Raw genomic sequence first — 13,714 nt, forward strand, 5'->3', positions numbered from 1 at the left:
GATGGCAGGAACAATACTATCAGAAGTTAAGTGGAATGTTCATTGGATTATGTCAGACAAGGGCCAATTGTTGCAGGGCTGTGAAATTAGGCACAATCTTGGCCAAGAAACATGATGAAATGTTGGCAGATAAATAGGTCATCCAACAAGTGGAGGAAACATTGTATAAAAAGATAGTGCTGCTGCTACAGTCACTATAATGGCAGCATTACCATTGGTGTGGACCCAGGGAGAGCAAGGACCAGAGACACAGTGCTCCCCTGCAAGGTCCTACTGCCCAGTCTAACTGTTGATGGTGCCAGAGAGCCTTGAAATTGCCTGTTAAAGGAGCTTACGGTATTTTGTTTAAAATTCTGCGGCTGCAGGGTCTGGGCCCGAGATGGTGTTACTTGTGCTCCGCAGCAACCTTGAGAGTTTTCAGTCTCCAGAGGAGTGGCAGGGTCCCAGTAACAGAGAGGTCAAACCCCATTGAGAAGGAGAAGTTGAGGAGATTACCTTAAGAATGGTGACCATGGTGGCAGACCAGCAAGGGGCTTTGCGGTTGAAGGACACACGGAAGGCGGAGGGCTGCTGGTTACTGCCTCATGAGAACCAGATATCAGAACCAGGATTCGAGAGGATGCTGAAGGTCAGGAGGGCCCTGGGAGCCAAGGCTTCCCTATCAAGTTGGTTTGGATCTGGGCTTGGATTTGCCGATGGTTTGAACTGAAATGGAATCTTGTGTGGCTGCAGAGGCTGCAGGAGCGCTGGAGGCTATTCCAAAGACAGTCAGTGACTTGGGGACTCTCTTTTGCTTCTCCTTCTTTGACTAAAGGGTGCCGGGCAATGCTATGGTGAACCTTATGGAAAAATAAAGGCAACTTTGTGTAATATTACATTTCTGTTTTATTACATGGCAATAAATAGTATCTGATCTGATCTGAAAAATCCCATGTTCTGTAAAATACAACACACTTGAAAGTCAACTTTCTTGTCAATTAACTTACTTTTTATTGTAATTAGTTTTACCGTTTTGCTTGGACAGCTTTGGTGATTGTAATGTAATTATCTGTCATCCTGCTCCTTCTCCTCGTTTTTTTTAAATCTTTTCCTTTATAGTCAGATTCAATTTTTTGCTTGATTGTGAAGATTATAATTATTTTTCAAATCTGCTATTCTCCTGTCTTCGGAATTGATTGCCTTTATTCTTAAAATGGCCATTCAGTTATCTCTTTTGTCTGGTTCTAATTTAGTCTGTCATGTACTTCACATGTAGTTTAGTCCATTTTTGTTTGGAGTTGAATATCCAATATGGCAATTAGCCGTCAGATTGATATGGATTTGACTAGATTCTCTTCCTCAATATCAGATCAGATACTAATTAATGTCATGTAATAAAAAAGAAATGTAATAATTCACAAAATTTCCCTTAATCTGCCATAAGGCAGACAAGGATTCACCATTAGTATTAGCATTGCCTGGCTTCCCTTTCAGACAGAGAAAGAGAAGCAAAAGAGAGGAGTTATTTCCACCCCCCCCCCCCCCCAAAGACACCAAATGTCCGTAGATTCTCCTCCATCCCACAGCCTCTGCAGCTGCACAAGACTCCAGTTCAGTTCAAACCATCGGCAACCTAAGCCCAGATCGAAACCTGTGACACAAAGAGGAAGCCTTCAGCACCCAGGGCCCTTCAGGAGCCCTCCTTGCCCTCAGCTTCCTCTCGAATCCCATTTCCAATATGTGGTTTTCATGATCCTGTCTCCAGCAGCACTTACTGGTCCACCACCATGCTCAATGTCTTTAGTGTCATCTCCTCTGCTGCTTCTTCTCAATGGGGTAGGCGTTCTCCCCTTTCTAGTGCTCTGCACCAGTCCACTGCTCCCCTGAGTCTTTAAGCCCGAAGGCTGCTGCCGAACACAGGCACCGATCCCCATGGCAAATAAACACATTTGGTTCCTTTAACATGCCATTTAAAGACTGTACCGATCCGTCAGCAATAGGACTCATGATTGGACAGCGCGGGGGAGCATTGTGGGCTGCCCTGGTGTTAATTATATATAAAACAACTCATTCAGTCAGGTGCCTTGCCGTTCAGCATGGGTGATCATGTCTCTCCATCCGTCACAATCTCTGATCCTCCAAAATGTAGGTGTTGCCTTCCTGTTCTCCTTCAGTGAAGGTTCCATCTTTGAGCTGAGACCGTAGTTGATGTTGAGTTCATGATTATACAAGGCAAAAATACTAAAGAGGTTTCCCGTTGCCTTTTTCAGTTGCAATGTCCATACTAGATGGGTAACCCTGGTCATTGATCAACAGATTCATCTGCCCAGCATTTTTAGTTCTACAACCAATTTGTAGAATCTGCTTGTAAAAACCATCCACCACCTGCAATCCATGGATTCACATGACCCCGATTGGGAGGCTAAACAGGTACTACACCTTGCCCAAGAGTAACCTGGAGGCTATCGGGTGGAAGGAGCACTTTACACCTCCTTTTGCTGAGTAATTGCACAGCACTGACACCATTTTATATATATGCACACACATTATACTGACAAGCTAAATATATATTTACCAGGAAGATAGCGGCTGCAACATATAGCATATCAAACCGTGCATCTTGGCGCCTCACAGTTCGGCGGGCAGCAACCTCCTTTGAAGAAGACCGCAGAGCCCACCTCACTGACAAAAGACAAAGGAGGAAAAACCCAACACCCAACCCCAACCCACCAATTTTCCCCTGCAGCCGCTGCAACCGTGTCTGCCTGTCCCGCATCGGACTTGTCAGCCACAAACGAGCCTGCAGCTGATGTGGACTTTTACCCCCTCCGTAAATCTTCGTCCGCGAAGCCAAGCCAAAGAATTTAATTTGGTCACATGGCACTAGTTTCAGAGTTGTTACTATTCAATACAACTGTTTTAAACTCATTCACCAATGCAAGCTATAAGGATGAACAAGTGAATGCCACTGTCTTTAGAATGTATTTCTTTTCTACTACTATCATATCACAACCAAACAAAAAAAATCAGACCGTCATCTTTAATTTTCTTTTACATTGACACTCATAACAAGAAACTGCAATGGTTAATGGGAATATATATTGGTAGAGAAATATCAATGAAAAAGAATTGCAGGAAGATATAACAGATAACATAGTTCAGAAACTATCACACCAAAATGTGTATGTACAAAATAAATCTACAACAGAACAGAGAGAATGATTTTCAGTTCAGTCAGGCTTTACCACTGGAGTAAAACCCAGTGAAGCTGTGTTTATATGTAACATAGCACTTCTGCGACACTATTTATTCATTTCCTGCATTGGAATAAAGTTTTGTCAAATCAGTCGCATTGAATATCAAAGATGAAAAACAATTGCTAAATTGAATTAATCCTAACTTGAAATGTATGCAATGACAGCAGTAAAACTCCAATAATCCTGCACATCGGGGACTTCGATAATGCTGAACTGGCAGATTTTCCAGAGCTCCCATCTCATTTTTAGGGACTGTCACTTAAGGGCTTAAGGGACGGCAACAATCAGGTATGGACTGTGTCCAAAGCGGATACTTCGAAGGGAAGAGAGGAAATGTGCTGCTTTTCCAGGGACTCAGGTGGGGAGAGTCATGTGACCAACACTTGAAGGAACAGCACTTTTGCGAGCAGCAGACATTTGAATGCACACTGTGCTGCAGTGGCTCTAGGTGGTGAGAAACAATTTGGCTGATTATCTCTGATGGGAATAATTATTGAATGCCAGCATGATCAAAAGAAAGGTCATTTTGAAGGGGAATTATTGAACCACGCTGTGGCCAAAGGAAAGGTCATTTTGATCGGCCTGTATTTGGGTTTTTGGAAGCAGGAGAATTACTGCATTTGGATCACGACCATTGTGATGGTCATTTCATCTGACCTGTGCCATGGTTTTTAGAAGCTTCGCGGAATTCCTAAGTTTTGGTTCCTCAACGAGAAGAAAAGGGGAGTTGTGGCAACTACTAGTCTGAAAGGACACTCACTCTGGAGGCAACTCGACAAGGATTTGTGAGTTTTCAACAGCCTCTTCTACTTCATTTGTGATTACTTCTTTTCCTCAGTTTAAACGTTTTCATATCCACACTGGATTTCTAAGATTGACTTTGGAATTACTTTCCAGAATTGTGCCTAAGCTTTAATGGTTTGGGGTATCTCACATACACACACCTATATTCGCACATAGCTGAGATATGTTACTTAAGGTGTTATAGTACTAGCAATTAGTAATAAAAAGTGTTTCAAAAATAACACCGTTTTGGTGAATTTACTTTGCTGCTTGTCTGCCACGTTACATAGGTATAATTCCTATCAAGAGCTCATCACACAATTACTTTACCTTTTGTTTAAAAAAAAGTTACTCAGTAATATAAATTTGCCAGTGGAAGTTCAGGAAACGTGGCTCAGGTCAATTTAAAGAGAAAGCATCAATGGGCAGCCTGTTGACTTCAAAGGAAACTTGGGAAATCAGATCCCAGTCGGTTTGGAAGGAGTATGGAAACCAGAGCATGGAGAAAGGATGTGTGGGAGTTGGAAGGGAGCAATCAGAGAGCTGAATGGGAGTGAGAGAGCCAGGACCTGACAGAGTTGGCAGGGAGCACAGCAAACATCATTTAGTGAGTTAAATGCCAAACTCATCAGGACTTCTGAATAGATTTTTTTTTATTTTTAAAATTTCACTTAGAGCACAGTAGAAGATGATTCCTGCTATTTAAACCCAATTACACCAAAATCTGTTTTTTTTTGGAAAGTGGGAGGAAACCAGAGCATCTGAGGAAAACCCACACAGACACAGAAAACATACAAACTCCTTACAGCTGGCACCGGCATAGGCACTAAACACTACACTAACCGTGCCATCCCAGTTGGATTGTCAGTGTTTTATTCTTCCCCAAGAACAACCTAAAGATTGATACAATTGCATTTGTACATTTTATTCTTCCAACATAATTCTTTCCCTTGATTTTAATGGTATGAATTTTGAAATAAGAACACACTAGCTATCATCTGGCATGTGTAGTGTGAAATCACCAATGAATATCAATCCACAATGAGTTAAGTAGAAATTGTCATTGGAAAGTTCCACAAATAACTTTACTCATCCTTCCAGCAAGAACATCTGGTAGGGAAACGTTTCTGTCCACTTACCAGAGAAGTTGACTTTACGGATGTATTCGAGGAGGATCTTGCCATCTATGGGATCCATTTTGGAACAAAGTCCAACATATCCATGGCAGAGATCTTTGTGCATGTTGTGCAATGCGTGTGCCATGGCATAAACTGCATCAATTACAAAGAGTACTTTCCCTTCTTGTTCATAAGAATTATTCCGGCCAATTCGTTCCAAGCCTTAAAAAAGAACACAAATATAATTTTCACCATTGCTGTTTAACCAAAAAAATGTCAAGTATTGTTGCATGTTAAAGGTCATGAATTATCCATCTTTAGGAGGATGAAAGAGTTAAAATTTCTTGTGTAATTGATATGATGATTAAAATCACTGTCATTAATGCAGTACCTTAGTTCTAACCACAGATTCTTTCTTAATTTATACACTGATCTATAATGTAATGAGTGTTGAGTCTAAATATCAAAGGTTCAAATGTTCCTTTTATTGTAACATATATTAAAAATGTAATATACTTGATAAACGTTCACTTTTGTCTGCCAAAAGGCAATCAAACAATTGCCACGAACACTGCCTAGTGCCCATAACAAAAGGAGGAAGAGAAGCAAGAGAGTCCCTTCAAAGACACTCAATGCCCATGGATTTGCCTCTACAACTGCAGACTCCAGTCCAAACCATCGGCTATGCAAGCTACAGATCCAAACTTCCAATACGATCAGGAAGCTTTCAGCATCCAAGGCTCTTCGGGATCCATTCTTGCCATCAATGCCCTCTCGAATCCAAGTTCAGATACCTGGTTCTCATGAGCCAATCCCCAGCAGCCCGCAGCCTGAATGGTTCCTTCCACCACAAGTCACCAACAGCCCAAAGACTGTGTGCGTCCTTCAGCTGCTGAGCCCCTCGTTGGTCACCTTCCTGTAGAGTAGTATCCATGCTCCTCCTTCTCAATGGGGTGGGCAGATGTTCTCCTACTTCTGGTGCCATGTGCCGGTCTGTACCTCCCCCGGAGTCTACAACCCCTTGTGGTACAATGCCCAGCACAAGTGATGCTCTCGTAGACCTAGATCCCCAAGGTTGCAAGATTTAATAAAAACATGGTTCAGTCTTTAATGGGCCATTTAAAGCCTCTATGGAGCCAATAAAATTGGGACCAGGCAGTAGGGCCTGTGGAGGAGTGCTATGTCTCCATTCCCTTCTCTCCCTGGGTCCACGCTAGCAGCTCCAGCAGTGAAGCCATTTTTTTCTCCTATGTATGACCATTACAAATGACTTTCTCTTAAAATGACTCTCCTTATCTTGAATCCATTCTTGCTCATCTACTAACTCCCAAATTTTCCACTCTGAACTTAACCTAGCTCAATGATGTTCTGAGCTGTGCAGTGAAATGTAATTCTACTCTGGCTGAGTCAAAGTTTTATGAGGTAATATCACATGATCAAAGATGGAACTAAAGGGACTCAGTGGGTGAATTGTGTGGGTAATCGGCTGCACCATTTCATCAGATGCAAGGATCGACAATGAGATAGACAACAGACTCGCCAAGGCAAATAGCGCCTTTGGAAGACTACACAAAAGAGTCTGGAAAAACAACCAACTGAAAAACCTCACAAAGATAAGCGTATACAGAGCCGTTGTCATACCCACACTCCTGTTCGGCTCCGAATCATGGGTCCTCTACCGGCATCACCTACGGCTCCTAGAACGCTTCCACCAGCGTTGTCTCCGCTCCATCCTCAACATCAATTGGAGCGCTTTCATCCCTAACGTCGAAGTACTCGAGATGGCAGAGGTCAACAGTATCGAGTCCACGCTGCTGAAGATCCAGCTGCGCTGGGTGGGTCACGTCTCCAGAATGGAGGACCATCGCCTTCCCAAGATCGTGTTATATGGCGAGCTCTCCACTGGCCACCGTGACAGAGGTGCACCAAAGAAAAGGTACAAGGACTGCCTAAAGAAATGTCTTGGTGCCTGCCACATTGACCACCGCCAGTGGGCTGATATCGCCTCAAACCGTGCATCTTGGCGCCTCACAGTTTGGCAGGCAGCAACCTCCTTTGAAGAAGACCGCAGAGCCTACCTCACTGACAAAAGGCAGAGGAGGAAAAACCCAACACCCAACCCCAACCCACCAATTTTCCCCTGCAACCGCTGCAACCGTGTCTGCCTGTCCCGCATCGGACTTGTCAGCCACAAACGAGCCTGCAGCTGACGTGGACTTTTTACCCCCTCCATAAATCTTCGTCCGCGAAGCCAAGCCAAGGAATAAGGCAAATAATGAGATGGGGAAGGAGTTGAAAATGTGTGGTAAGGATTGGAGGGGAGGCATTTATGGGAAACAGAACAAAAATTAGAGAATTAAAAGTGCATCAAAGAGAGGTTTAAGGCTAGTCAATTTTGATACTCCCTATACCACTGTAATGTTTAATTCAACTTTTACCTCACCATACACTCATTTACCACCTTTCTCAATCTATGAGACAATGTTGAATTATTTCTCCCCCCCCCCCCCCAAAATCGAGCATAATCTTCAAACATTGACACTTCATGCCTCAGCTGGTAAAGTTCAGATTGTAGAGGTGGCATGTCTCATTATGGTCTATATAGCAGAAGGTTATAAATGTATGGAACTGCATGATTGCTTACCTAAGCATTTTATAGCATTTAGGATAATATGAATGATTTTTGAACGAGCAAGTGTTAAGATGATGTTGCCCTATCCAAGTTGTCACCGTGTGACAGACAGGTGCAAAGGGTCTCCAGAACACAGACTTTGATTTGTAAATCAGTCAGCCATGTAGAAAGCTGTTTTCAAGGCTAAATTCAATTATCCTCTGTCAAAACATTAATTGGGTATGTGAAGCATGTACATTTATAAATCCAGTGACTGCCAAATACCTCCAAGCATCCCCACCATAATGTCTATTTCTGATCAGATTAGATTGAATATACTCTATCCAGGGAACTTTTGAAGGAAGATTAAATTCGCAGATACTGGCTATTTTTTTTTACTGCCCTTCTTTCAAATACATTTACATTTCATTCCGATGAAGCAGAATTCTGTGGAACAAAGGTGCAAAAGCCATGGTATGAGTTATGAGATAGTTCAGCTAACAAGCCTGTAATGGCTTCAAACACTTGGAACATATTTTTATTAAATTTAGTTTTAGAAAAATAAAATGAAGACCATTAGTTGGAGATAAATACCATGCAGTTGAAAAATTGGTCCAAGCTGGAGATAGGAAATATGTAAAATATTTGCATTATTTCATGCTATTTATCGCAATGTTGTTGTCTCGCTGTTGATTAATTCTTTGCAATATAACAGTTTTACAATGAATGATACAACAGAACAATATGATATGCTTTTGAAAGCAGAAACATAAATAATGCCATGCAGCATAAGTAGTGACAAGATGGAACTGATCAAGTCTTGCAGTGATTTGTCCCGAGAAATAGGAATTGGCTGAAATATTATAGCATTTAGTTCAAATAAATAATTTGGTCCGCTGTAAAAGATTCCACAGTTGTCCAAAATTAAATTGGGAACTACATGCAGAAAGGCATGATGAAATGGGCACTGCATAATTCTCAATGGTACCATATGCAGTTACACATTGATTCCAAATATCCAAGACTGACCATCACCTGCAATCAATTACTTACATGATTTATTCTGGTAATATCAAAGCTAAACTGTGCAATTTGTTTTCGATTCTTACATTGCCCATCTTCTGGGCTGGTGAGGCTACCTAACTACCTGTTCAAATGTCAAACACCCCCACTGTTATTCTCCTCAAACCCAACTCCAGCTCGCCATTTATCACTGTGCGATTGCTGCCATGTTCATGACAGCTGATTTGTTGAACCATCGAATGCCAGAACATTGGAGCCTAAGAAATTAGTCAAATGGGTATTTGGCCCTGTGGGGCCATTGCATAGGGCCATAAGATAGAGGAACAGAAGTAGGTCATTCAGTCCATCGAGTCCACTCTGCCATTCCATCATGACCTGATCCATTCTCCCATTCCACCCCACTTTCCTGCCTTCTCCCCATAACCTTTGATACCCTGACTATTCCAGAGGTTCACCATTCTCTGGCTAAAGAAATTATTCTGCATCTCTGTCTTAAATGGGTGCCCTTCTATCCTGAAGTTGTGCCCTCTTGTCCTAAACTCCCCTACCATGGGAAACAAATTTGCCACATCTACTCTGTCCAGGCCTTTCAACATTCAAAATGCTTTAATGCAGTGGTTCCCAACCTTTTACTTTCCACTCACATACCACTTTAAATATTCCCTATGTCATAAGTGTTCTGTGATTAGTAAGGGATTGCTTAAGATGGTAATGTGAGTAGGAAGGGAAGGTTGAGAATCACTGCTCTAGACCCAATTATTACTGAAATATTTGGCTTGAGAAAAATTGTCATTGGCCTATTTCCTTTGGAGTTATGAAACTGTGCACATAACGAATCAATTTGGAATGATTAAAACAGTGGTTTTCAAACTTTTTCTTTCCACCCACATACCACCTTAAGCAATCCATTATTTATCACGGAACCCTTATGGCATAAGGAATACTTAAAGTGGTATGTGAGTGGAAAGTAAAAGGTTGGGAACCGCTGCTTTAATGAAATCCGCCATCATTCTTCTGAACTCTGAGAAGTATAGTATTTTTTTCTTTTTTCTCTTTTTTTAATCACCAAACTATCTATTTATTTATTTATTAATTTTTACGATTCCCTCCCCCAGCCAACGCGGAATCCGGAATCGAGAAGTATAGTCCAAGAGCCGTCAAATGTTCCTCATATGCTAATCCCAGCTTTACAGAAATCATTCTTGTAAATCTTTTCTGAATCCTGTCCAATGCTAGAGCATTTCTTAAATAAGTCTTTCTTAAATAAGGAGAACAAAATCTGTACTCTGTACTCCAAGTGAGGTCTTGCTGTCTTATAAAGCCTCAACTTCAAATCTCTGCCCTTATTTCATATTTCTCTGGATATGAATCATAACATTGCATTCACCATTTTCACAACTGACTCAAGCTGGAGATTGAACGTAAGAGTATTCTACGCGCGGACGCCCATGTCATTTTGCACCTCCAAATTTTGAATTTTCTCCCTATCCAAATGATACTCTGCCCTTTTATTCCATCTACCGAAATTTCTAACATCGTATTTCATTTGGGCCCCTTCTTTGCTGCAGCCTCTCCATTCCTTTATCCCTACCTGCCCCTCCACCTCAGGAACATCATTAATCAATCAAGAACAAATATTTATTTTTCAAATTAGCTCCCTTTGGTTAATATCATAACAGTAGAATGATTTTTTTGAGGTAAATATTATTTTTGGACCAAAGTAGCACTAGATATTATAAAGGCATTACCTATATATCACAATAATAGCCTGTTAATTGGGATACGTGCCACCCAATTACACCTGATTAACCTACAACCTCAGAACGGTTTGAACGGTGGGAAGAAGCCAGAACCCGCTGGGGAAAACCACACAGGCTCGGAGAGAATCTACAAACTCCTTACAGACAGTGCGGGATTCAACTGCCCCCAGTCCCGATCACTGGGGCTATAATAGTGTCACGCTTAACCGCAACGTTAACGGTGCTGCCCAATTGTGGATTTTATTTTATTAAGGACTGTGATGCAGATTTTTAAAAAAATTACTACACTTTACACTGTCTTTTGTCTTTTAAACTGTTTATTCTTGGTGCAGGTGTATTATTAGGCATTGTAAGATTGAGTCTCAGGCAACTTGAAAGTTTGCATATCTGCCATCTGCAATTCCCTGTTTTACTGCATAAAGATTTCTCTCATTTTGCATCGCATATTCCCTGACAGGGGAAATGCATTTTCTGTATCCATTTAAAATTTTGAACAGCTTGATACTCTTCCGTTTTGAGATGAAATGAATGAACTCCTGTCCTAATGAATTGACCCTATAATTTTACTGAATCCGTACTGCATCTCTTCAATGCCAGTATCTTTCTGAACAGATTAAAAACATTGTGTGGAACAAAAGCATTGCTTCTGTCATTGAATCTCCTGGAAACAAAAAAATGCACCATTCTCAACATTGTCTTATAGTTTTTTGGTGATTTGGCCACAGGATTTCTTTACAACTCCAGAGTCCTTGGTCTTGCAACATTACAGATGTATTTTGATCTGTCTTTCCAAACTGCTCCAAATTTAAATTGTTCTGAAAATGTTCTTCAGAACATTTATTGATACAATGAGGAACTACAGTATACATTTCTCCACAAAACCACATTGTTTATAAAAATTGGAAATATTCAGGATAATGACATCATAGCAGAAAATTCCAACAAAATATAAGAAAATTAGATGGTTTTGGGCTGTGAGTGAGAGAATTGGTATGGAGAAGGTTTACAAAAGGTAACACGACAAAGTGCTCTCCTGTAACACTTATTTCCACCAAAGCTGCTTGGCCCATTAGGTATTTCCAACATTTTAAATTTTAATTTAGATTTAGAGTTTCTGCAATATTTCTGCAATATTTCACTTTTGTAACACTGATTGGACTTGTCAGTCAGGAAATATTCACAGGAATCTACCTGTGAGGTAACAGCCTGTGTCATAGTTTATCTTAAATTTCTAGAATTCAGGCACAGTTACTAATCAGATGAATTTAAAAATGCACAGTGAGGGTGGTCTCTCAGAAAATTCAACCTCTGTGGTGATACAACCACCAGCCTACTACAGATACAGATGACCTTTGTATCTGCAGGAAGACCACCTGGGAGGCTGACTCCAACTGGCCGTCTGTCAGTCAACCAACCTGGAAGTAGACCTTGAGCCAGCCCCTCCTGGGCCAGTCACACATGGAACCATCGAGACTCAGAAGCTTGTAATACCGTCTTTCTGTGTTTTGTATCTGCTTGCTGCACCACAGAGCATCACAACCTCAAACATGCCTTATTCATTGCAAATTCACTTAGATCTGTTAATAGTTTATTATGTGCTCCAACCATTCTCCATTGACAATTTAACATTAATTCAAGTGAACTTACTATTAAATAAGCCTCTGGTCACCTTCCTTACCTGAACAATGTCTTTCCAAACTTCATGTGTAATTTCTGAATCTGAAGAGCTTTGGAAGATTGCACCTATAATTCCCTAGATTTTTTTGCTTTATCGGCAAATAAAACAGCATAATATTCATCTGTATTCTTTATTCCCATTGTTTTTATTTACCGGTATATAAATTCATCTCCATTCTCAAGTTGTTACATTTTTCAGATATTTGACTTTCTTCATCTATAAAAATTAATGAGGTACTCATTTAACGAGACTGATTTCATTCTCCTTCAATTTTAACAATTGCAATTGGATAATTCTAATAATTTTGTTGCAAACTTTGAAAGCTGAAAGTTCAATATCAATATGAGTGCTTTGACATCCTGAAACTACAGCGCTGTTTCTCACCCCTTACAATTCTTTCAGTCAAAATATGCCGCTTTGATTTCTTTCATTTCCCAAATTATTTTCTTGAAGAAGCTCTCTGCGTTTCCTCTATCACTAACTTGCCTACCTTCTTTATTTTAATGAATTAGCATATGCTCCAGTTGGGGTGACACAAGTATCTGTTCGGCAATTTCAGGAAAAATGCCAGAACTTCATCAGTAAAATTAAGCACTGTTTCGTTAATAGTTAACAATATCGATTCTGATGACATTTCAGGTGGCAAGGAGGTGGTTAAATGATGCTATGCCAAGCAATTGTGAAAGGAACACATTTATTTGAGATTTCTGGCAAGAAACAAGCACTATTCTGGAAATGTGTTCCAGCTGGTATGGCTTGTTAGGTACCTGTCACCGTAAGCTCAGGAGAACCAAAATCTATAAACTCAACATAATTTTTTTTTCAAAAATATAATGAACTCAATCGAAAGTAACCTTTTTAGAAAAAAAAATCATGTATTTCAATGCCCTTATATAAATAATATTTTACTAATTAATAGACTACAGATTACAGGAAGAAATACATCAGCATTAGATAAAATGCATTGCATTTTGTATTAATAACGTAGACCCAGGATTCATTAATAAATCTAATTTTAATTTATTAACCAGGTTGATTGCATCAAAGGGACATAAATTATTTTTTTTAATGAAAAACAAATTTAGTAAACAGACCCTCTATGAGATCATTTTCCTTCACAGACTATGAGAAAACTATGAAGTCTATCCATCATAATAAGCTTGCAATTTTAGTGGTTGCTGTCCACAACGCTTCTGATCTGAGTATTGACTGCAAACTTGCTGATCCAATCACCACATTGTTGTCCAGATTGTGGATCTAGATGACAAGCTACGCTGGTCCCAGCACCGATCCCTGCAGCACACCACGAGTCACAGGCCTCCAGTCTGAGAAGTAATTGTCCATGGCCACTCAGTGGCTTCTCCCACACAGCCAATGTTTTTGAATATTTTAATATGAGATTTCACATCCAAAGTACAGAGAACCTATGGATAGATGTTAAAATTCTCAAAGATACACTACACTTAAAATCACCAATGCCTGAAGAGGGCGCACAAAATCAGTGA

The 13,714-nt window shown here is 40.4% G+C and overlaps 1 protein-coding gene across 3 annotated transcripts in view; it reads right to left on the reverse strand.

The window, feature by feature from the left end:
- The window catches only part of LOC138765048 (metabotropic glutamate receptor 4-like), a 972,526-nt gene that overhangs the window by 344,890 nt on the left and 613,922 nt on the right, over positions 1 to 13,714 (reverse strand). For all 3 annotated transcript variants that reach the window (XM_069941699.1, XM_069941700.1, XM_069941701.1), the window contains exon 7: positions 5,159 to 5,359. In XM_069941699.1, the coding sequence (XP_069797800.1) occupies positions 5,159 to 5,359 (201 nt within the window). The remainder of the gene's footprint in view (positions 1 to 5,158; positions 5,360 to 13,714) is intronic.

This window comes from Narcine bancroftii, chromosome 5 (assembly GCF_036971445.1).
Source record: "Narcine bancroftii isolate sNarBan1 chromosome 5, sNarBan1.hap1, whole genome shotgun sequence".
Taxonomy (NCBI): Eukaryota; Metazoa; Chordata; class Chondrichthyes; order Torpediniformes; family Narcinidae; genus Narcine; species Narcine bancroftii.